This window comes from Protopterus annectens, chromosome 6.part0 (assembly GCF_019279795.1).
Source record: "Protopterus annectens isolate FY-2018-M chromosome 6.part0, PAN1.0, whole genome shotgun sequence".
Taxonomy (NCBI): domain Eukaryota; kingdom Metazoa; phylum Chordata; order Ceratodontiformes; family Protopteridae; genus Protopterus; species Protopterus annectens.
Window position 1 is genome coordinate 1551091577 of NC_056737.1, and position 26023 is coordinate 1551117599.

At 41.9% G+C, this 26023-nt stretch overlaps 1 protein-coding gene across 1 annotated transcript in view; it reads right to left on the reverse strand.

Annotated features, from left to right (window-relative positions):
• Positions 1-26023, reverse strand: part of LOC122804001 (protein mono-ADP-ribosyltransferase PARP9-like) — a 1237155-nt gene that overhangs the window by 98717 nt on the left and 1112415 nt on the right. Inside the window, exon 9 of the mRNA XM_044073682.1 lies at positions 8190-8364. Coding sequence (XP_043929617.1) covers positions 8190-8364 — 175 coding nt within the window. The remainder of the gene's footprint in view (positions 1-8189; positions 8365-26023) is intronic.

The following is a 26023-nucleotide window of genomic DNA, read 5'->3' on the forward strand; positions in this document are numbered from 1 at the left end:
GTTAGCTTTTTAGTTAACTGATCAAGCATAAACTCTTGGTATTGTATCATGTGAAACTGACAGTTTAAAGCTCTAGCTGAGAGAGTAGCTGAAGTGTAGACCTTTTACCCCATCTGTCTAGTGACCTTGCTTCCCTTTCAGAAGGAATAGGGTTTTAGCTGTGGTTGCGGCTACTGCCTTGGGACCCTGGGATATAGTTTCTGGGTCTGCAAGAGGAGCCTTGTAAAGGTGGTGATGAGTATCTGGCACCCTGTAAAATCTGTCTGGTTTGGCAGGGGCTGGGGTAAAGAATCTGGAGCGGAGCAAACATCATTGAAAGCATCATCCACCACAGAGAGAACAGGAGGTATAGCTAAGGGCCTGTGCTGTGGTAGGTGCAGAAAAGTCCTAAGTCTTTTTCTGGAGTCTGAAAAATCCTGTTGCTGCCATTGGAACTGTTCTCGCATGGCATGCAAGGTTTCTCCAAAGGAGAATTCTTCTGGTGGGGAAGCAGCTGGAATGGATTCTTCAGCATCAGAATCTTCAAATTGGAAAAGGAGCCTCAGGCTGGTCAGTTATGTCTGATTCATGAGCAGAATCATCAGAAGACACTGGCTCAGGGGCTCTGCCCTAGGTCTCTTCTCTGGGGCTGAGAGGCCCTGTCTGGGTGAGATTGAGATCCTCTAATTAAAGAAATTAAATCGTCTGCCCAACAAACCGTTTGAGAACTAGAAGACCCCCTCGATGAGCCCGGTTTAACACGCACTGATTTAGTAGTCTTGGCTGCTTTAGCCCCGGCGAAGGCCTTAAGGGGCTTGGCTGCTGGTGGCCTAACTGCACCACGGGCTGGGGTAGAGACATCCAAGGGATGGTGTCTGATAAGTCAACCACCGTAGTGGGTAAAATTTCTGAGGTCGATTCAAGAATTGTAGCAGGGGCCTCAGTTGTAAGAATAGGTTCAGCTGTACTTTGAGCAGTTTTCTCGGTTTCGAAACCGAGACACTCATGGTTTGCTTTGCCGTGGTTTCGGCGAAACCGCGGACTGTCGGTCTTTATCTTTGCGTTTTGGGGGTAGTCGGAGGATCCGGCGGCATAATGTAAAATCAGTACCGAAAAACTGTTCTGCAAACTCCGACCGACGCCTGCGTTTCGTCGGTTGAAAGAGGCACAGGCGAACAGGCTGCTACGTCGTGGGCTGGGCCTAAACAAGGCAGACAGTAAGAGTGGAAATCTTTATGAGGTATTTGTTTCCCACAGGTTAAACAATTGTGAACTTTTTCTGACATCGGCTGAGGCAAGAAAGAGTCCCCAACGGGTACTTAGCTTTAGAAGTCTTGAAGTAGTATTCGTAGAAGTAATCTCTGGATCCGACCGACCGGCACTTGCGAACAGCTTCTGCTTCGGCAAGAAAGACTGAGGAAAATGGCGTCGGCTGATGCTTTTATACCGAAGACCAGCAGAGATGACGCCGGGTGGAGTGCGACATCAGCGAAGCGGACCCGGACTTTGGAATCCGGCCGACTGCAGGGCTGCCTGACGACAGGACAACCCACTTGGTATGACTGCAGATGCATCCATGAAGGACAACATCTACATTTATGGTAGGTGTACACAACTGTACTATGTTCTTCGTGTTTCACTGTTGCAGTCATAACTGTAGGTGGAATCCCAAAGCAGTGTAGAGGGGAGGAGGCTTTAGATAGAAGAAGGGAGGCAAGAATACCCTGCAAGACAGCAGAGGCAAAGCCTGCCCTAGACTTAGAAAACAAGGAGAGATTGTAGTGCTTGGAAAAAGTATGCACAGAACTCCAAGTGGCAGCTTCCAAGGTATCCTTGGTAGGGACTCCTCTGAGGAAAGCTGTAGAAGTAGCAGCTGCTCTAGTAGAATGACTTCTAATGGTCCCTGGAAACTGTTTCCCATGATGAGTGTAACAAAATCTGATTCCATAAGCAATCCATTTGGAAATAGTTTGTTTAGAAATAGGTTTTCCAAGAGAACTGGAGGCAAAGGAAACAAACAATTGGTTAGACTTTCTGAAATCTTTAGTCTTGTCCAAGTAAAATCGTAACTGTCTGTGCACATCCAATGAATGCAAAATCCTTTCCCTTTATTTTGAGGATTTGGAAAGAAAGTAGGAAGGTGAATTGTCTGATTTAAAGCCACTTCGAAATCACCTTAGGCATGAAAGTAGGATTGGTCCTCAAAGATACTCTGTCCTGATGGAAAATAAGGTATGGTTCCACAGCCATGAGAGCTTGCAACTCTGAGACCCTTCTGGCAGAGGTCAATGCTAGCAAAAGAACAGTCTTCCAGGATAGAAACTTAATATCCGAAGATGCAGCAGGCTCAAAAGGAGGCAAAGTAAGTTTTTCTAAAACATAATTAAGATCCCAGGCAGGGACAGGAGGGGTCCTTGGAGGCCGCAAATTTTTAGTCCCTCTCAAGAACTGCTTCACCAAAGGATGTGAAAAAACAGGAGGATCAGAACTGTAATGCGCAGAGATAGCAGAAGCATGTATCTTAATGGAAGAAAAAAAGGAAAGTCCTTTAGATAAAAGTTCCGAAAGGTAAAGCAAAATAGAGGAGAGATCAGGAACCTGAGGATCAGAGCCTCGGTCCTGCATCCAAATAGAAAACCTCTTCCATTTAGAGGCATAGGATTTCCTAGTGCTAGGCCATCTAGCTTCCAAAAGAACATCCAAAACTTGTTTGGGAAGACTAGAGGAAATCAAATTCCTTTGAAGAGCCAAGCTGCCAGGCAAAGGGTCTTGAGATTGGAATGTAGTAACTGACCCTGATGCTGGGACAGAAGCGAAGGGTTCAGTGGGAGAATCCAAGGAGGCCCCGAGAACAGGAGCTTTAAGGTTGGATACCAAAACTGTCAAGGCCAATTTGGAGCAATCAGGATGTGGAACTTGGGCTTGTCCTGTTTTATCTTCAGTAGTACCCGAGGCAGTAGAGGAAGAGGAGGGAAGGCATATGCTGAAAGGCTTCTCCAGCTGAAGGACAGGGCATCCACTTTCCATGCTGTTTTGTGGAAGGACCTGGTGCAAAAGCGAGGCAGCTGATGATTGAGATGGGATGCAAACAGATCTATCTGGGGACATCCCCAAACTGCAGTAATCCTGTTGAACAAGTTGGTGTCTAGCATCCATTCGTGAGGATCTGAAATGTTTCTGCTCAGGCTGTCTGCTAAGAGATTCTGTTTCCCTGGAATGAATTGAGCCTGGAGATGCAGATTCAAATTTAGAGCTGTGTCCCATAAACCCATAGCTAGTCTGCAAAGGGGGTATGAATGAGAACCCCCCTGCTTGTTGATGTACCACATGACCGTGGTGTTGTCTGTGGTAGCAGAGGCCCTGGTTGTAAAAGGTTTTGAAGGCTAAAGGGCATTTTGAACTGCCAACATTTCCTTCAGATTGATGTGCCAGTGAAGATGGTCCTTTGTCCAGGTTCCCTGCTGGCAATTGTCTAGAAAGTGTGCTCCCCAAGCATAATCCGAGGTGTCCATGGTTAGGATTTGAGTAGGTTGAGGGAGACGAAAAGGTTTTCCTTCGTTTAAAGTGCAAGCCCTGGACCACCAGAGGAACTCCTTCTGGAGGCAGGGGATCAGAGGAATCAGAATATCCAGATCGTGGTAATGCTGTGACCATACACTTTTCAGATACCATTGAAGCTTTCTCATGTGAAGCCTTGCGTTTGGAATCAACAGAATGCAGGAAGCCATGTAGCCCAGAGCCTGCAGGAATTTCCTTGCAGTGAGCTGAGATAGAGTTGCCAAGGTGTTGAAAGTAGAAGCCAGCTGAGTTTGTTTTTCTGGAGTGAGGTAGGCCCTTTGTAAGGTTGTATTTAAGAGGGCTCCCAAGAATACCATTTGTTGAGAAGGGATCAAATGTGACTTTTTTATGTTCACTGAGAATCCCAGTAGTAGGAGAAGACGTTGAACAAAGTCCAGATGTTGAAGAAGAAGATCTTTGCTGTCTGCCTGAATAAGGCAGTCGTCCAAATAGGGGTAAATCTGGATCCCCTGAAGTCTGCAGTAAGCCACTACTGGTGCCAGGCACTTGGTGAAGACTCTGGGCAGTAGATAAACCAAAGGGCAGAACAGAGAATTGAAAGTGCCTCGAACCTGCCTTGAACCTGAGGAATTTCCTGCGTTCTTGTCTGATAGGGATATGCAAATAGGCTTCCTTTAAGTCCAATGTCACCATCCAGGCGTCCTGAGAGAGCATTGGAATTAGCTGTTGCAGAGTAAGCATCTTGAACTTTGGAATTTCCAAAAGGTGTTTAACACAGAAAGGTCCAGAATAGGTCTCCAAGAGTTTTGTTTTCTGGGAACCAGAAACAGCCTTGAATAAAACCCTTTTCCCATTTCCGAGAGTGGAACAGGCTCTATGGCTCTCATGGCCAGAAGAGCATCCACTTGAGTTAAGGCCTCTGACCATTGAAGTTTTGGCAGATCTGGCCAACCGTGAGTCCTTGGCAAAGTGTGAAAGTGGAACTTGTAACCTTTTAAAATCACGTCCAATACCCATCTGTCCTGGGTAATATGAGTCCAATTTCTGTAAAAGAGACAGTTTTCCTCCGAGAGGCGTCCAGGTGAAGGGGTCCTGAAGCCCAACCGAGAGTCATTGAGTTTGCTTTCTTTGAGATTGGGATCTGTCTTCTCCCTCTAGGTGAAGAAGCAGTCCATTGTCTAGATCTGTAAGAGGTCTGGCCTTGACCACGACCTCTGGAGCGTCTATATCTTCCCCTTTGAGGCCTGTCAGACGAGGGAAAGGACCAATTTTTAGAGGGCCAATTCCTGGAAAATCTAGGAGGCTGAACTTGGAAGAAATCTTTACAGTCTGCATGGATTTTGCCTTTTCTTCCATCTTTTTAATAACTTCCTCAGCCTTAGAACCAAAAAGAACATCTTGTTGAACAGGGGCATCTAATAACGTAGCCTTAACCTGTTCAGGTAAACTTTGTTCACGAAGCCAGGCATGTCTCCTAATCACAGTACCAGAGGCAGCAGCCCTGCAAGAAGCATCCAAAGCATCAAAACCACAATGTAAGCTATGCTTGTTAACCTGTTCAGTAGCATGCAAAACATCCTGAAGTTCCTTATCCTCTGCACAAGCAGGATGGGAAGCAAGCTCTTGCTTTAAAACAGACAAAAGAAATTGCTGATATTTAAACATATGAAACTGGCAATTTAAAGCCCTTACAGACAGGGTAGCAGAAGTATATACCTTTTTACCCCACCTGTCTAAAGCACGAGAATCCTTCTCAGAGGGAATAGGATTTTTAGAAGTAGCAACCTTAGCAGCCTTAGAGCCCTGAGAAATAGTTTCAGGATCTGCAGAAGGGTTTTTAAATAAAAATAAATGAGAGTCAGGAACCCTATAAAATCTATCAGGCTTAGAAGGAGCAGGAGGCATGGAATCAGGATTCAAATTAGCCTCAGAAAAAGCATCATCTACAATGTCCAAGACAGGAGGGATAGCCAAAGGCATATGCTGAAGAAGAAGAAGAAATTCTCTAAGCCTCTTTTTGGAAGCAGAATATTCCTGTCCTTCCCAATGAAAATGTTCCCTCATCTCATGCAAGGTTTCCCCAAAAGAAAAATCCTCAGGCGGAGAGGCCGAGGGCAAAGAATCCTCAGCATCCGAATCCTTATAAGGGGGAAAGGAATAGTCCTGATCAGAGGAAGAAACAGAAGATACAGAAGCCTGGTCAGAGGAATCCAGAGTAATATCCTGTCGAGGCCTTTTCTCAGGAGGGGGGTGAGAACCCCTAATCATTGTAAGCAAATCTTCAGCCATCCTCAATAATTGTTTTTGTGTCTTGGGAGTGGATTCAGAAGCAGCTTGAGCTGAAACCTTAGACTTAGTAGGAGTCTTTGTCTTTGCCTTTGCCTTTGAAATAGTGATATGAGTAGGCCTGAAAACCCCCTCAGAAGCCGGTACCTGCACAGCGGTTCCGGACCCATCTGAAGGAGCGACGTCCGAAGGTCCTGCAGCAGTTAAAATAGTGGGCCTTGATGGCTCCCCATGGGAGTCCGTATCGGCCATTGGTTCAGAAGTGGCGGACGACAGGGGCTGCAAAAGCGCCTCACTGACGACAGCCGAACCGGACGCTGGCTCCAGCTGCAACGAGTCCTGTTTGGACCTCGGAGGCCTGTCTTTGCGCTTCTTTTGAACTCCGGTAGTGTCCGACGACATTCTGTAATTGAAGCGTCTGCCAAAATAATTTAAAGCCCAATCGTACCTGCGCTTGATAGTACGAGAGTTGAACCTGGCACAGAACCGACAACAAGAAACGTCGTGGTCAGGGCCTAAGCAAGGTAGACAGTAAGAGTGGAAATCTTTATGAGGTATTTGTTTCCCACACGCTATACAATTATTAACTTTTTCTGACATCGGAGGAACAAGAAAAAGATTCCCCAACGGGGTACTTAGCTTTGAGAAGAGAAGTAAGAACTTCGGACCGACAACAACCAAATACGCTGTTCAAAAATCGCCAACCAATGTTTTGCGAGCTGCTTTCCACCGCACGGCAAGAAAGACTGGAGAAGATGGCGTCGGCTGAGGGCTATGTACCAAGGCGTTCTGACGTCAGGATACTAGCTTATACAGCCGACGCCGGACCCAGACTTTGGGATTCTGGCCGACCTCGGGCTGCCTGCCGGCAGGAGCACCCTACAGTTATGACTGCAACAGTGAAACACGAAGAACATCAGTGTTTCCTTTCTTGCCAATACCTCCTTCATACCCAAGGTCTCCAACTTCTCCAGCAAAGACAAATGCTATTTGCTGCATTGGATGGATGTGAATAGTCATCTTGAATCTTACCTGTAATTAAACCAATAAGAAAGGATTCCCAGTTGATTGTTTCTTTTTCCCTAAAAAAAAAAAAGGGCCAACAAATTTCCAAAGTAACTCTTTCCTCCTGGCTGTCTCTCTGCATTGGACCTATTATTGAAGTTACAGAAATCCCTACCTCAGATAAGGTTCAAATCACAAAAGTGACTGGCTCTCTTGCTTTTTTAATGAATAACACTTATGCTGAAGCTACTTCAGTATCCTCAGCACTGTTGCAAAGCATTATAAGTCAGACATAGCTTTCAGATTTAGAACAACCTTTGCAGCTACTATCATGAAAAGGTAATTTGTTATGATAAGCCATTCAAGAAGGTAAGTTTCGGACTTTGTAATACAAGTGATGGAGCTAAAACTCCTAACATCAGAAAAGAAAAGTTATTATTTACTGTAATTGCAATACCAATCCTACCCTCCAGTTCCCTTGTCTTTGGATTCATTGTACCTTGCTCCCTTGTTGCTGAAGATTTCAGTGACCTGTAGGAGGAACAGGTATGGTGTGCAGAAGATTATGAGTGGGGAGTTCTGGTATACTGAGAAAGGTTTAAGGGTTGAATTGATCAAGTACCTGCTGATCTTAGTCCTACAGGTGATGGACTTGAAACTGCCAATGCAGATCTAAAATTGTAGTAAGTATGCTGCTTTCCTTTTTTCAAGGCTTTTCAAGGCTTTGTGATTTTGAGAATTTCCTGATGTCAACTTATAAAACAGGCATGAGACATTTGATATCTCAGAAAAAGATTCAACACCTGATTTACTCTACTTACCTTGTAGGAGGATCCACACTGTTATGTACATGCATTTGAAAAAAGATTTGTGCGACCGGTGCAGCGGGGCGGCCACAGTGGTGCAGCGGTTAGAGTTGTCGCCTCACAGCAAGAGGTTCTCAGGTTCGATTCTCGGCTGGGGTGCCTTCTGTGTGGAGTCTGCATGTCCTCCCTGTAGTTGTGTGGGTTTCCTCCAGGTGCTCCGGTTTCCTCCCACATCCCAAAGACATGCAGTAGGTGGATTCGACACTCTAAATTGGCCCTAGGTGTGAGTGTGTGTGTGCCTTCTGTGGAAGGTTGGGCGCCGGGCTGGCAACTCGACACTGTAAAAACTCCACTGCCAATCATGAGCGGACAGATGATCTGCTGTGGCGACCCCTAACCGGGAAAAGCCGAAAGAAGCAGAAGATTCAGAACACAGATATGGCCTTAACTTGCACCTGTGGCTATTAAATTGATGAATTCTAGGGGTAACAGGGTTTGAAATGCAACTTTTAATGTATTAAAATTGTAAACATCTCAAAAAAGACAATGCTTGAGTGTTTATTCAAAATCATCAGACTACAGAACATAACTTACCATCAGGCTGTGAATATGTTTTCTGAAATCCACATCGGCACACCAAATTGCAGAACTGTGCTGGAACCCGCTGGTATAAAGTCTGGCAACCATTTTTTGAAAGTGAGTTGCATCTCAGAAGTTGCTTTTTCAGAAGGAAGTTGCCTTGCAAGACAGGACTGCATATGTTTTCAAGCTGCACAACATATTGGAAAAATCAAAATGTGTTCATACTGTTACTTTTAAAATAGAAAACATGACAACAACTAATACAACATCTTTTTTAAATGTATTTATTTTTGTACTCATCGCAAATTAGCTGTGTTTCACAACCCCCTCCTTGATTATACACTTCATCTTCCCCAACACCTGTATAAAATACACCATCATACTGGGGCACCACAGCCAGGTAAAATACTTAATGAATGTAGTTGAGGAAGGGTTTACTATCAAAATCTCGAAATTTCAAACAAAATCCGTTTGGAACATCTAACGGTAACATCAAATCTCAAAATATTACTTAAGTGGAAATGTCAAATCTGCTGAACAAATTAAGCAGATTCGACATTTTCACCAGATATTGAATGTGATGTCCATATAAGAGCTGAGGTAAGTGCAATTCCTACACTTCACATCACATTTTTGAAGGTAGACTATACATTCCAACTCCAAGATCGCATTACAGTGAGGAAAAGGATGAATGTCCCAATCTGCACTGTACATTGATCTCTGTTCAGCACATCAAGTTCATATCAGTGAATGCAGAACGGCATTCACTGATATGACCTATCATGTAACGGTCATCAACAAGGGAATCGGCCATCTGGCAGTCGATTTCTCATTTACAGAGAATCTGCTTTCGAGGTTTTCATAGTAAACCTTGAGGAAGTGTGAACAGGAGATCATGGCGTCTCTGTATGCTGCCATCCTGACAGCTGCAGTAGATTATTTTAAATGTCCTACACATTGTTCTGCCCAGGGTTTTTAGTATATGCATACACCTCTACAGAACCATCATTGATCTCCACCAATGATTTCTAGCTTTTGGTTGTAAACCCCACCCATCACTCCATGGACAGGTGATCTGGCAAAAATGCTACCACAATCTATTTCTCCACCCCCTAGCAGAATTCTTGGGGATTAGATTCACAATCAAAGTACAGTCATCTGTGTGATACACAGGGCCCCATCCCTCTACACCGTATTGCCATACTCATATAACTTCTTTTAGAAACAGATGCTTGAAAGGTGGTGCTTGCTAGTAACTGTCATTTTCAGGATTCTCATTAGCAGTTATAACATACCACAGCAGGACTGTATTTGGGAATACATTATTTGGGAATGCCCTTTCAGATGGCAAAAATGTACATTAGCTGCAATTTTAAGTAAAAGCAGTCCATTATGCCTTCCTCAGGGACCTATAGCAGGCTACGACCTGAATCGCTGTCTTATCCAATGTTAGCTGCACCTGAAGTATCTCAGATGTGTTATGTTGAGCTACCAGTCTGGAGGTGTGCTCATCCTTTATGAATATGGAAATACCACCGCCTTTGGAGCTTCAGTGCAAGTTCTGAGGCAGAAAGGTTTGGAATGACTTGTAGCCTGGTAGTGGAGGGGTGCTTTCTGCTGCCATGAACCAGGTCTCTGTTACAGCACAAATGTCGATGTTCTCCATTTTAAGGAGTACTTCGAGCGAGTGCATTTTGAGATTTAGACTTCTAGTGTTGAGCAGCATGACCCTCAAACTGCATTTGTTTGTAGCTGTTATGGTGGTAATTTGGTCTTTGGAATACCACTTAAAAAAGGTACTATAGGGGTGGCAAGAGCCTTGGCCAGTATCCGGAAGCCCAGGGGTGGCAGATGCGGGCCATCTCTGGCAAAGCATTGAGGTCTGTCAATCATGTCATCCCAGGCAGACAGATACTGGATCCCCTTAGAATGACACCAGAAACTTCGCCAATTGTTGAAATCATTCATTTTCTGCTTGTACTGTGGTATCATTCTGGTTGATGGCAGGATGCTGCTCAGGGCTAGGGTCATACCTGCCTGGGCTACATAATCAGAGAGCTCCTCCATGTCTCTTTTCACGTAGTCCAGGGAGGTATGCCTTAGGTCATTCACACCCATATGAATGAAAGAGTCATATTTGTACCTGATGTTGAGGGACCCAAGTGTGTGCTATGTGGCAGATCCTGGCACCTGACAGGCAGCTGACTGTTACTTTCTCCTTATTCAACCTAGTGAGTGGGATATCAGTGTGCCTCACTATCGAGTCAGACTATGATTAGTGTGTTGGGCATGCTGTTTTGCCTCAGGGGCTTTGGTTGAGTGGCACACTGTTTAGGAGAGTTATGTGTCTCGTGATTAGTGTTGTGTTGTGGTGGTCACGTGCGTTTGTGCCTTGGAAGTGTTTGATGTTTGGTTAGATTTTTATTGAGAGCCTCCGCAAAGGTGGATGTGTAGTTTGTGTTTTTATGTGAAGGCAATGCTGGTGTGTGTTCTGGAGGACTATGTGTTCCATGTGGTGTGGTGCAAGTGTTGACTTTCTCCTCCTGACCAGCTATTCCGGTCTTGGCTGGGGAATGCTTGGCTTCCAATTTGGATATATAAGTGCATCTCTAACAAGTCTGAATGTTGGGGGGTAAGAGGAGAGGGTTGTCAGTGTACATGAGGCAGTTGCTACATTGCCTCAGGATGCCCAAGTTCTCCTGGTTAATAGGAGAAAGCACAGAGAACTGACCTTTAGACATGCCTGGAGGGGTGGGCATTAAGTACTGGCACTGTTTCCTTGTAGAACATTTAGTGCTGGTAGCACTTTTGTGTACTACAATAATTTCTACAACATTCTGTAAAGTGCTAAACTAACAAGCTAGTAAAAATGCAGGAGAGGAGAGAACTAGCAGATCTAATGGAAAAATTGAAGAGCAGAATTTGGCACTACTTGGAAGCTTACAAACAGTCCTGGATACAACAAATTTGTATCTGGACTAGATTAGTTACAGAAAAGGTATGAAACAAGCGCAGATGTGGGCTTTTAAACCAGAAAGTTGAAAGAGATGGAAAAACTGCCCAAATGGTCAATAAACTACAATTCCTGGGCCAGAAACCACTCTTCTTGTGGTAGATAGGCTACCAAGTGCTTACCACTCCCACTGATAAACTAGAAGGCTTCCCTCCAACACACAAAGGGCTTGGGGGGGCTCAGAAGCTTACCAACAGTCCTGGATATACAAATCTGTATTTGGACTACACTTTTAAACCAGAAAGTTGAAAGAGATGGAAAAACTGCCCAAATGGTCAATAAACTACAGTGTCGGGGCCAAAAGCCACTCCTCTTGGGGTAGATAGGCTACCTAGTACTTACCACTCCCACTGATAAGCTAGAAGGCTTCCCTCCAACACAGAAAGGCTTTGGGGGCTCAGAAGCTTACAAAGAGACCTGGATATAGCATATCTGTACCTGAACCAGACTAGTTGCAGGAAAGGTGGGGAACAAACGCAAACACAGGCTTTTAAACCAGAAAGTTGAAAGAGGTGGAAAAACAGCCCAAACGGCCATTAAACTATAATTTCTATGCCAAAACCTACTCCTCCTGTGGTAGATATGCTACCTAGTGCGTACCACTCCCACTGATAAGCTAGAAGGCTTCCCTTCAACACAGAAAGGCTTGGGGGGGGGGGGCTCAGAAGTTTACCAACAGTCCTGGAGACAGCAAGTCTGTATCTGGACTACACTAGTTACAGGAAAGGCAGGAAACAAGGTTAGAATTTTTTTTTTACAGAAAAGCAGCTAAAACAGCAGTAAATACAATTCAAATGCAGTGCAAACTAACACACTTGAGTGTGTAGCAATATTACGGCAAATACAGTTTAAATAAATGCAATTAAATAAACAAATGACTAAAACAAGTGCAGAAGGCATTAAATTAGAAGGCTACTAACAAGCAGTAATAAGTGCAGAGTAAGAGTAACTGAACAGAAAACAGCACGCAGAACAGCAACCTAAGACAGTTACAGTAAGAACAGCTGAATAAAGTAGATTTATATATGTGACATGGGAAATCTAAAACCTATTTGTTTTGCGGTAGAGAATGTATAGTGAAACACCAGTCTACAGAACTATGCAAATGGAAAGGTGGCAGTGATATTTGATACTGGTAATCCAGTCCCACTTTCCTGGCTAAGAACAGTCCAAAAAGACTGCAATACCCCAATTGCAATATAATGCTTGACCCCACACAGTTTGGTTTTGTGAAAGGGAAATCATGCCTGTTAAACTTATTCGACTTCTTTGAAACAGTCACCAAAGCCATGGAAGAGGGGAAGACAGTGCACACCGCCTACCTTGACCTAGCCAAAGCCTTTTACACTATTCCCCCTTTCAGGCATAATAGATGAACTCTTCCAGCTAGGCATCAACCCATATGTTACCAGATGGGTAAGCTAACTGGCTCACTGATAGAACCCACTCAGTCTATGTAGGGGAAGCCACCTCTAGTAGTAGACCTGTAACAAGTGGTGTACCCCAAGGATCGGTCTTGGGGCATCTGCTGTTTGGGATATACTTTTCTGAGGTGCAAGCCAAAAGTAGTGGTCTGTGGCTGACCAGGTTTCCAGATGACTGCAAGATGGGTGCTGTCTTAAATTTCCCTAGTGATGTGAACATCCTCCAAGAGAGCCTTACCCAAACTAATGACTGGTGCCAGAAGCATGGTCTCAAACTGAATGCCAAGAAATTCATTATCCCCTTTGGGGAAAATGTCATCCCCACTAATTATCACATTAATAACAACGTACTAAGCATGCAATCAGTTGTGAGGGACTTGGGAACCCAGGTTGATAGCAATCTGACTTTTGACCACCACGTTGCATCCGTTGTATGACCCACCTCATAAATAAAGGTATTTTATGCAAGAAGAAGGAGATTATACCACCCCTGTACTCCTCCCTTATTAGACCCATTATCGAGCACAATGCCCCTTTCGGCATGTATCTTGCCAAGCACATGCAGCAGTTGGAGAGACCACAGAGGTTCCTGACCAGGAATATCCAGGGTCTCAAACACCTATCCTATACAGACAGGCTAAAAATCCTGTCCCTCTACTCAGTCTCATGCAGACTGGTCACCCCTGAGATCCCACCTGTGTCCTTGCTGGACAGGGGAAACAGGTGCTGACTTTGAGGGAACATGGGCAAAATTCTTGGCAAGGCTTATAAGGGCTTCCGGGCCAATAGCCTAGTATTATCCTATGAACCTATGAAAGGGAAAAAAGCCCCTGCAGGACAGTAAAGGTGAATCCCACTCAAAGCCTGGAAGCTAAAGCCAAACTTTAGTATTGGGAAAAAGTATGCAATGAGGACCAGGTGGCTACCATTAATATGGACTGGGCAGGCACCCCTCTGAGGAAGGCAGTAGTAGTTGCTGTAGCCCTAGTGGAATGAGTTTTAATGTGATCAGGCACCTTTTTTGCCATGGTGTTTGTAACAGCTCCCTATTGGAATGACACTCAAAATGCCAAGTTCCAACAAGCTTAATAGAAAAGATCAAAAATCCAGGAGAAGAGTGAACCTTGAAGTATGCTTCTTTAAACTTTTTTTTTTTACAGGTGTGCTTGCCCTGCTGCACCCTTGCATGTGTGTGTGGAGAGGGGAGACCCCCCCCATAGTCCCCAAACTTATATACACCAAATATGAGATTGCCATACCTCAGAAAAAGGGAATATTCTGACAAATGGCCATCTAGGACTTGGTATATGTTGAGTCCATTATTCTGGCTATTCAGTCTTCATGTTTCAGGACTCAGTCTATCGGGTCCTGGCATTTCAAATCATTGCCATATGTAATGCAAGGCAATGCAGCTAGAGGTCTACTTTTGTTTATTGACAAACTTTCCTTCATTTTTTGCAATAGTTACAAACAATTGTTCAGATTGCCTACTTTTTTTGTTTGGTCCAAATAGAATCTAAGCTGTCTGTGGACATACAAGGAATGCAGGACTCTCTCCCCTTTTTTCCTGAGGATTAGGAAACAAGACATGGAATTGGACAGCTTGGTTGTGAGAGACTTCAGAAACTACTTTGGACATTAAGGAGTGGTTGGTTTGCAGGGGAAACTCTGTGCTTATGAAAGATTAGAAGTGGTTTCTTACACAAACATTTATAATTCAGCAATTCTTCTAGCTAATATGAGATCTACCAAAAATGGCAGTTTACTAGATAGTGAACCTGAGGTTAGTGGAGGCAGCAGGCTAGAAGGATGGCAGAGTCAGCATTTATGGCACAAAGTTCAGGTTGCAGGAGGGGGAAGGGACCCACCTAGGGTATCTAACATGGATGATATCCTTGAAAAATTGCTTTAAGATCAGAAAGAAAACAAAGGTGGGTGCACAGACAGGCAGAAATGGTAGAGACATGGATTTTAAGAAAAGAACAGAAAAGAAGAGTCCTTCTGAATAGAGTTCTGCAAAGTATGATAAGACCAGGGGCAGCTGAGCATGCAAGGGTTGTTTCCCCCTAGGATCAGTGGGAGAACATTGTTCATTTTGAGATGTATGACCTCTTGGTGCTCTCTCTCTCTCTTGACTTCTTTGAGGATTGGTAAAACATCCTTATCAAAAAGATGTCTGGAAGGTATAACGATCAAATCATCCACTCTGCTGACTTCAGGTTTGCCAAGTGGGAATGTATGATGGTTCCCCTGCTCTGAGTACAGTGGCATCACCCACAGCCTCTCCTTGGCCATGATGTGGAGCCTGAATAACCAGTGTTGGCTGGGCCAGAAAGGTGCTATCAGGATCACCATTGGCCTGTCCTTCCTGATACTTTCAAATATCCTGCGGTTGGGGTAGTGGAAGGAAAGCATGCAGAAATGGTCTGGTCAGGGGAAGGAAAATGCATCTGTCCTCCATGCCCTGCGAGTTGGTACCCTTGAGTATTTGATCTACCTGTTTTCTTTTGAGGCAAATAGATCTAACTATGGCATACCCCATTTGTCTGTGAGCCTGTGGAAAACTGAAAACTGATCTTCTTAGTATCCATTAATTTGAGTCAACCAATGACCTGCTGAGATGGACTGCCAAGTTTTCTGTTCCTGGGAATTGCTTTGTCAGTAAGTACAATTTCATGTCCTGTGCCATCTCCCAAAGTTGCATGGCCATCCAGCACAGGGGGTAGGAGTGTATACTCCTGTTTGATGATATACCACATCATTGTGGTATTGTCTGTCCTCAGTAACAAAGTGGCTCTTATTAATTGTTGTTTGAATGCCACATGGACTCTGTGTACAAATGTCATTTCTTTAAGCTGATATGTTTCTTTAAAAATAAGCTATCCTATCTGCCTTGCATCCTTATTACCCCAGAATGGGTACCACAAGCAATATTTGAGGCATTCATAGTTATTTACTTGGTAACTTGCTTGAAAAGTGAAGGGAACTCCTGGGTTTAGGGTACAGGCCTTTACCCACCACAGGACCACTTCCTGGACACTGGTAAACACTGCTACTTTGAAGTGCAATAGATGTTGATGATGGCACCAAACACTTTTCAGATACCATTAGATCTTTCTCATGCATAATTTGGTCAAGGGTGTCATCGCAATGCAGGATGCCATATACACCAGTGTTCCGAAGAATCCTATGGCATGATATGACTCTACTGCACCATCAATTGAAAGTACTGGGTAGGGAAGATGATCTTTTCCTGCGGCAAAAATGCTTTTAGCAGGTTGTACGTCAACACTGCCCACAGAAAGTTTACTGTGGTGGAAGGAAGCAGGTTGGACTTTTTTTTTTTTTTTTTTTTAACAGCAGCTTTATTGAATTATCACTTTTGACACAGGCAATCACAAATTTATATAAATGAAAAAAAAAAACATAATGACATATTTTCAGTTGCAAACTTTAAATATTACTTATAATCTTATCTTCTATTCCGTCACTGTCAATCGAACATTACATAGCACATTTAATTCCTGCCTTCCTTAAAAACTCCTCCAAAACATTATCCTGTATGTAATGTTCCCATTTTTCCTATGTAATTTGCTCCTACACTTTTCTAAAGATCCCACTTCCAGGTCTTTTCTTTTCTCTCTGCAGCTATATTCACTACTTCTAATACGGTTGGTTTAAACTTTGATTTCCATTTTCTACTGACAGCTTGTTTGTCAGCTACCAGAATTAAACTCAGCAAGGCCTTTCTGTGTCTAGGCCATTCTGATTCTCTATTACAGCTCAAAAAAAAAAAATTTCCTTAGTTACACCAGTTTGATCACCCAGTATTTCTGGCAGAGTAGCATACGGGGAATGTTTAAAGTGCCAGCCCATTACACTCACAAAAAAATATGTTGACAGTTATCTGTTTCCTCATTATGCCTCCAACATTTGAAATTTACCTGAGGAAAAATTCTTTGGCGTTAGCTTGGGGTATAAAATGGCTTTGCAAACAATTCCAAGCAAAAATCCTAAATCTTCTAGATGCTGCATATATCCTCCCATTGTTTCTTTGTGAATTGCTTATCCAATCTCTCTACCCAATCCTTTATAACCTCTTCTGATTGATTTCTACAGTTATCATGCAATATCTTATATGCTCTACTAATTATCCCTTTTGCAACAGCAGCTTTGACTTAGGATCCCCTATCCTTTCTCTTTGCCTAGACTCTATCACTCCTCGATAGGGAAGGCAATCTCTAACCTGCAGTCCAAATGTATTATGGCCTCTTCCCATTTTATTACCTTTCACTCTCTCTAATTATTTGCTGCCAATACCTAGGTTCCTTTCCAGTTTTCTCATTTCAGTACCCTCTTGCCTATTCTCTATATCCCTGCCTACAGTCATCCCTATCAGAACAATCTCCTTTCTTCATTCCACATTAGCTTAGTTCTTCAAATACTTTCTACTACTTCATGAACGTAATATTCTATATGGCTATTCTTGTTCTCCTTAATGGATCTGCATCCAAAATCCTAGTCCCTTCATATTTCTTGAGCTTCCCCTGTTTCATCATCCCCTTCTACTTTGAATTGCAGCTTTCTGCTTGTGCTATGTACAGGATCCTTAGCTGTGAAGCTCTGAAATATCCCTTCAAATCAGGTAATCCCAAACCACCATGATCTATTGGAAGGATCAACTTATCCCACTTGAATATTGCCCTCTTCCCTCCCAGATAAAATTCTTCAGCTATATATTGATTGCCATCCACAGCTTCTCCTCTGTTGACAAAAATATGCCTGACCTATGTATAAAACTAAAGAGACTAAAAAACATTTTCACACCTTGCATCTTTCTATCCATAGCCATAAAACAGAGCTTCCAGTTTCTCATTTTTTGTATTATCTTTTGTTTAATCTCTTCCCACATATCCTTAGCTACCGTAACAGAATCCTTTTTAAACCTATACTCCTACATACTTTATTTTATTATACCCCCATAAATACAGGTATTGCTGAACCAATTCTTGTGTGGGTACATTATTTACAGCTATTGCCTTTGTTTTATCTTCATTAATTTTGTATCCTGAAAAGACTTGAAACTGTCTCAAAATATTCCACAACACTGAATTGTCCTTTTCCTGGTTTTATTAGGTTCAAAATAATATCATCTGCAAGTAAAGCCAACTTTTCTTGATTACCACACCAATTATATCCTTGAATTTCTGAGTCCCTTCTTTTCTTTTCCACTGGTTCTAAATATAACACAAATAGAGGAGAAACAGGACACTCCTGCCTGGTTCTTCTGTTCAAATAGAATGTATTAAAAAGAACCCCCACACACTTTAATTTTTGCCTCCAGTTCCTTATATACCCCTCAAATTAAGCACACCACAGCAGGACAAAGTAGGACAACTAATAAACTAAAATGCAGCACTGTAGAATGACGAGGCACTAATCTGATAAAAAGATTTTATTTAGGCAAACACACTTTAACTTTATCACCGCATTTTCGTTGCAACATGGACTTCATCATATGTACCAAAAGCTACACAATCCATTGACTTAGATATCCTTTTACCCACATCTAATTACTGATAAATTGCACACCCTTAAATTAATTAACCCTAACAGGATCACATTAAAATAAAGCTACAATCCTAACCATAACCATTTTATTAAAACTATCAGAATAAATACTACATCATTAAAAACATAAAGAAATTGTACTGAAAATCCTAAAATATTCACATAAATATAACAACCAATTAAACTGATAAACACGTGCATATAAATATAATGAAACTGTAAATAGAATACACTTATGTAAAATGTACATAAACTGTCATCTACTAGTTAGAAGCGCATATTACAATCTCCAAAAATTCTGTCAACTGTGGATACAAATTAAAAACACATATCTCACTAAGGAAATTGATAACTAAAGAAATAGATATATTAAATAACATGAAAATCATAATCTAGCTGCTCTTAACTTTAAAACTGGGGCTAAAGATACATATTCATTAAGCCCTGCTGCCTTCCTGGACTCTCAAATAAGCTGACAATATATTTCTTTATATTCAGTTTTTGTCTCTCAAGGGCCACCCCTAACATTCACTGGTACTTCCTCTAAAAGACACAAAAAAAAAACGGGAATTTAGCCTGATTACACTTAAATATATGTGAGGGGTTGGGAGGGTGGCCTAATGGTTAAGGTGTTTGGCTTACAAACACAAGGTACAGGGTTTGAATCTCACAGGAAATAATTGGCTAGGCTTAAAATGGCTTTCAAGGGCAGTTAACCTAGTACTAATCTTTGAACCTGTATAGTGCACTTTTTTGTTCTTACTTCTAACATCATAATAATGTTCATATATTTTTTTGAGCATATGCTCAGTCTTCCCTACAGAGAAGGCTTCACATGTAACACATAGGGCAATATAAAGCATCCCATACTATTGCAATTGGTGAAAATCCTTCCCCTAATATATTTATTCCTACTTTTAATTTACATACCTTCACCGTGCACTATATGGTGGCAATTACTACAAGCCCCACATTTATAGGTTCCAGTCCTTTTGTGACTTTCTTTGTTCAAAAGGGTGCTATTTCAATCAAGTAAATCCTTAATACTCATGTGCTTACAAAAAATAAATTTATGAGGACTTTAAAAATAATGCCTCCCCCACAAAAAACCCCACTGATCCGCATCTATCAATTTTGGCAACACCTCTGACATTCTTTTAGCCATTACAGACATAAGTACATTACAGTCATAGTTTAGAATCAAAATGGGCCTATATAAAGTTGGATCTTATGGGGCTTTACCATTTTTAGGAATTACAGCCACCAAAGTTTTCTTCCAGGATGCTGGGGCCTCGCCTCCTTTTAAAACATTGTTATAGGAAAACTTCCAGATCTTTATCACTTTCTTCCCTACTATCTTCCAAACTTCCGTAGGAATACTATCTATTCCTGGACACTTTCTGGTAGATTGGTTATAAATCACCATTTTTTTCTCATCTCCTCCTATTCTAACTGTAAGTAATTCATAGGTTCTTAGGTTCATACTAGGCTATCTGCCCAAGGGCATTTATAAGCCTAGCCCAGAGTTTTGTGGCTTTCGCCACCCCTTTAGTTTAGAGGATACTATGCCCATTATTTTGCTGTGCCTCTGTCAAGCAGTGACACTGAGATAATCCCTGGGGTATATCTGCGATCTCCCATCCATTGGTCAAGATTTCTCTTGAACAAAGCCAGCGAGGTGCTCTGCCTCACATGTACCGGGATTTTGTTCCACAGCATAGGGAGTCTCTGGGTGATGAATCTGTCCCTCCAGCACGTCCTATTAATAACTGTGTCAAGGTTTAGGTCTCCTGCCCTTGTAGTTCTGAGGGATCTAGATTTTTTGAGGTGAAGCATGTTCATCAATTCTGGGTTGGACATGGCCTTATATGTCAGGCACAGGTCACCTCTGAGCACTGAGTAGAGCTGAAGTTCCTTCAGTCGGGCAGCATAGGACATATTTTTGAGACCCTTTATCCTTTTGGTGAGGAACTTTTGGGGCCTTTCCAGCTGCTGCAGGTGTCGTGTCAGATACATTCTGAATGGGGCATTGTACTCAATCATTGGTCTGATGAGTGATGAGTACAGGGGGACGATGACTTCCCTTGATCTAGATGTGAATCCCTTCATGATCAGGTGGGCAATGTAGAAGGTCTTCCTAACTACTTTGGCGACGTGAGTGTCAAATGAAAGGTTACTGTCAACCTGGGTACCCAGGTCCCTGATAACCTCTTCTGTGCTTAGTGGGTTGCCGCCTATATGGTAGCTAGGGGTAACCTTGTTTTTCCCGAAGGGTATGACTATGCAATTTTTGGCATTTAACTTTAGGCCATGGCTCTAGCACCAGTTTTCCATTTCTATAAGACCCTTTTGAAGGATATCTGTGTCAGATGTGTTCTCAACTATGGCGCCCAGTTTGCAGTCATCTGCAAATTTTGTCAGCCATAATCCTCCTGTGTTTGCTTGTACTTCTGAAAAGTAGATGCCGAACAGGAGAGGGCCCAGGACTGAGCCCTGTGGGACACCACTTGTGACAGGCTTTGAGTCTGACATGGCGCCAGCAACTCTGACCCTGTGGGTTCTGTCACTTAGCCAATTTGCAACCCATCTTGTGACGTATGGGTTTACATTTAAGCTGATGAGTTTTTCAATGATACCTGAGTGGGGTATTGTGTCGAAAGCCTTTGCAAGGTCAAGGTAGGCTGTGTGGACTGCCTTTCCCTCATCAATGGCCTTGGTGACTGTTTCGAAAAAGTCAACCAGGTTTAAAAGGCATGATCTGCCCTTGACAAAGCCAAACTGGGTTGGATCCAAAGTCTGCAAGTCTCCTATGTCTTTATGAGTTCCATTATGATCCTCTCCATAGCTTTGCAGATCAAGCTTGTCAAACTGATGGGGGTCGGTGGAGGCACCGCCTTTGTGAAGTGGGACCACAGTTGCCGTACGCCACTCCTTAGGCACATATCCTGAGGTAAGGCTAAGATTAAACAGCTGCCCTAACTGCGGGTTTAATTCCTCACTGAGTTCATGGAGTACACATCCGGGGACACCATCTGGTCCCATGAATGCTGTGTTTTTTGCCTTGGAGAGAGCAGTTCTCACCTGAGCGTTAGAGATGTTTGGGGGGCTATAATTTTCTGGTATAGATATCTCACCTTAAGTTTGCACTGAACCTGTCAGCCAGTATGTTGGCAATGTCTGTAGGTTGAGTAATTTTTACATCATTTTGAACTAATTCTGAACATATCTGGGAGTTTCCTCCCAGGTTTCTAACATAGCTAAAGAAGGCCTTATGATTGTCCTTTGAGTCCTTAGCGACTCTTCTCTCAAAATTTGCCTTGGATGATTTTATGAGAGATCTTAGTTTTTTACTTATAATGATCAAGGGTGTTTTCCCTTTTAAGGATTTTGCTCTATCTTGTAGTAGCTTCCTCCTTTTGTTGTAGAGCTTGTTTATGGCTGGGGTCCACCAAACTGAACGCTTGCCCTTGGTACAAAGAGTCTTTGGGATTGAGCCTCATCTACCTCTAACCTTGGCATGTTTAATTATTCCATGAACTTTTCCCTTTGCACTTTTTCTTCATTTCCACATTTTTATGCTTTATAAAGATTTTCATAAATTTTCCAAACTACTTGTAATACCTTTACAGAATCTTTGGTTATTTTCCTTGTTACAGGGTCCCTAAGCTTGGCAACAACCCCTTCTACTTCCTGTTGCCTGAGCTGTTGTGCCAAAAGCTTTTGTTCTCTAGAGTTATTAGCAAAGAACAGTTGCTTAACAGCAGTCTTTCATCCTGGACTTTGATCCTCCTGGAAGAAAATATTCTGAAGATAGCAGGATAGAGCAGTTTGAATCTCACACATGCCTCTCAACACTGTCTAGTAATAGAGTAAACTTACTCCTCTTTTGCATGGTATATAGTGAGTTATCACTTTCTCATTTTCCACTGTCTCCAGCTTTTAGCACTTTGTCCTTCTGCCACTTTTTTGTCAGAATTGGCTTTTTCTGCTGGTAGGATTGCATTTTTACTATTAGAGGTCTTGGCTGCTTTCTCATGGCCAGGTTTGGAGCATACACACAATGGGTCCTTTCAATTAACAATTCCTGCTGTGGACTACCAGTCCAGTTACTTATTTGTGCTTTCATAAAATTAATACAGTCTACTCCTTCCAGTTTATCTGGTACAGCAGAAAGTCTTAGGTTTTCCCTGTGTGCTCTGTCATCTAATTCTACCATTTTTTTTGAAACATCTCTTTTTGAGTACTCTCATATTCAGCCAGATTTTTCTTAATTTCAACCTCTGATTTTTGCAGTTTTATCAACTCATCTGAATACCTGTTTAAAGTTTCTTCCACTGTCCCCGTTTTTTGTTATTTTAGTTGATATACTCCTTCAGTGTTTAATTTATTTTAATCAGTTTTGACCACATTTGACTTACGTTTTTCCTCAAGATTACTGGAAGTCAAATCTTGCACCAAAGTTAGAGTTTGAACTGCTTTTTGCTTAACAGCACCAGGATTCTTCCCAGACAGTGTTTTTCTTCACCTTTTGTGGTTGTATTTCTTTCAGGTTCTCTAAATTTCTTTTTTGCTGGCATCCAGGCAGTGCACTTACAAGCCAGTAACTGAAATTTACCCCAAAAGCTAATATGAGTGGCTTTTCTCAGTTTATGTTTTCACAATGGGGGAGGTGAAATTAAGCTGCTACTCAGTGTGCAACCATCTTGGAAGTCCAGAGGTTGGACTTTTTTTAGACTGATCGAGAATCCCAGATATTACAGGTATTTCATGTTGGAATGCAGTGAGGTGCTTAGATCTTCCACAGTGCTTGTGTGAATGAGGGAGTCATCCAGATAGGGGTAAATTTGGAGACCCTTTGTCATGCATTATGCAATTAACTGAGACAGGCATCTGGTGAAAAATCTGGGAGCAGTCGACAAGCTAAAGGGCACCACAAAAATTATAGTGGGATGTATGGTGGTTACTCAGTTCTGAGTTAGAACGTCTCCATCCAGTGGCAGGACCCTGCCCTGAAGTGAAGATACCCAATATTTTCTTTGTGGAGGGGATATGAAGGAAGACATCCTTTGGGTCTACACTGATTATAATTGCCTTTGGGGGAGGGATAATCATTGGAAGAAGTTTCTGTAAAGTAAGCATTTTGAATTTTGGGACAATAAGAAACCTGTTTAGATATGAGAGATCTAAGACAGGCCTCCAGGACCCTTTTCCTTCTCGGAACCTAATCTGGAGTAAAACCCTGTTCTTTTCTCTTTTGTGGAAACAAGTTCTATGGAATCTTCATCTAAACAAATTTGGATCTGAGGCTGTGCCTTCTGAAGTTGCTCTTTTGGATCTGGGAGAATGCTCGTGAACCTTGCAATGGAACAGAAATGCATCTTGTATCATGGCCTTATGACATTTAGAACGCACCTGTCTTGTGTAATGTCTATCCATCTTTTTAGAAAGAGTGAAATCTTGCCCCCTAGCTTTTGGGGGCTGGCTTGGGGTGAGATTTTCTGGTGGGGGTGGATGAAGAGGAGGGTGCTTTTCTGTGTCACCGCTGCTCTCTGCTGGTTCCCTGGGACTGGGACCCTCAAGCCTGATCTTAGGTTTGGCTTGCCACCTTCTTGGGTATTTGCTTCTCCAGGTTTTCCTGCTGTTTCACTGGAATGCAAGGTAGGAAAGGACGAGGCCTTACTAGTGTAGGTTACACTGAATCTAGATGGAAGAACCTACCGAAAGTCTTAGACTGTCGGTAAAGTCTTAGCCTTTTCATCCAGTCTTTTGAAAAAACTGTGTGTCTGGAGTCCATAGAGGAAATCCTTGTCTAAGGGAGCATCTAAGAATTTGTGCTTTGAAATGATGGTCAGGTAGGGACTGCTCTCTATGTTAGAAATGTCTCCTGATGACTGATCCAGTGGCAGCTGTCCTGCTTGATGCTTCTACACCATCAAAGCCGCAATGCAAAGAGTGCTTTGCAACTTATGAACCAGTGTAGCATAGGTCTAGCAGCTCTTTATAGAGAGCCTTGTCCTCAAAGAAACAGTTGCTTAACAACAATATTACTAAACTCATGCATATTATCCAGGTACTCCCTTATTTTTTTAGCACTCTGCAATTGTGCCTCCTCTTGTTCTGTAAGATTCCCCTTATTTTGTAATACTTTAACAATTGTAAGCCTCTCTAAATAATTAACAAACACAAACTGGCAAAACTTAGTAACTTCACAGATAAAAACAAAAAAGGCTGGAACGCCAAATCAATTCCACATGAAAGCACGGACACCAAAAATAAGCTTTCATTCACTTTAATAACTGTGAACTTCCTCAGAAAAACTCCATCCACCCAAAGAAATCATTTAAATACTTAATTATCATGTCACATGATCTATGAATTGTCCATTAACCAAATTATTTCTAGTTTACATATATTAATCATGTCATAATTTAAAAATGTTTCTACACACAATAGTCACTTAATAATTATATAAAATATATGTATAATGTATATACAATACATAAAAATATTCTACTTGAGCTGCAAAAAGCATTTTATATTAATCATGTCATTTAAACCTGGTGTACGATCCGCAATCAGGTGAATTTGCTACAGCGTTGCCTTACATTCCAACCAAATTTTGTAATCACCAGAAAACATATCTTGACTAACACTATCCAGGACAGAAAATACAAACTTTTTGAAATTAGTACAAACAGTGGCATGTTTTGTCAAAGCATTAGTGTGTTCCCCCTTCTTTATTGCCAACAAATGTTCATAAATTTGTATTTTCAGACACCTAACAGTTTTTCCAATATAATAACTTGAACATGAAATGCACTGTGCAACATACACAACCATTTCACTTTTACACGTATAATATTCCTTAGACCAAAAAGTTTTGTTGCTATGACTAAAAGTAACTGAAGATATATTACTCTGTCTACAGGTGTTACAACCATAACTGCCTTTCTTATGTACAGAAACCATCTTCATATCACTGTTGGAATTTGAAATCTGTTCCAATAAACTCTTGATGTTAATAACTTTTTTGTACGTAAATAAAGGCCGTAAGCTGACAATTTTTACTAACTCAGAATTTCCTAAGAGAATTTTCCAATTATCACTAATTATTTCTCTTATAGATCACATTCATTAGTTATTGGTAATGGAAATGAACAGAAAAATTATTTCTACTGTTCAAAAGTTCAGTGTTACTCTGATCTTCTGTCGTTGTAACATAAATAGTGCAGTCTCTTAAAATTGGACTTGCCTTTCCTTTTCTTAAAGCCAAAACTTCTCTTTCTATCTTTTGCAACCATTGTTTTTCATACCCTCTAACCTCAAATAAACTACTCAAAAAATCTACTTCAAGAAAAACTGTGTCTTGAGAGGTTAACCTACTTAGCCTAATAAGCTGTCCCTTCACCACTCCTTTCTTCATATGTGGTGGGTGAAGGCTGTCTTTATGTAGGTACAGGTTAGCAAAAATGGACTTTGTGTATTTTACTAGTAAACTGCTTACACTGAAAATCAAAAGTTAAATGCAAATCCAAAAAATCAAGGCTGCACCCAAACCACTGATCTTAAACTTCAAAAAAATCAGTAGATTTGTTTAAATCAAAAACAAAATCAACGAACTCATTGTGACTACCTTTCCATAAAAAGAAAAGGTCATCAATGTAACGCCGATATATCAATACTTTATCAAACAATTGATGTTTCGTTAAATATTTACTCTCCCAATTCGCCATCACTAGGTTAGCAAAAGCAGGTGCTACCCTGGCCCCCATTGCTACCCCTGATATCTGTTTGTATAACTTGTTGTTGAACTTAAGGAAATTATTATCCAAAACCAG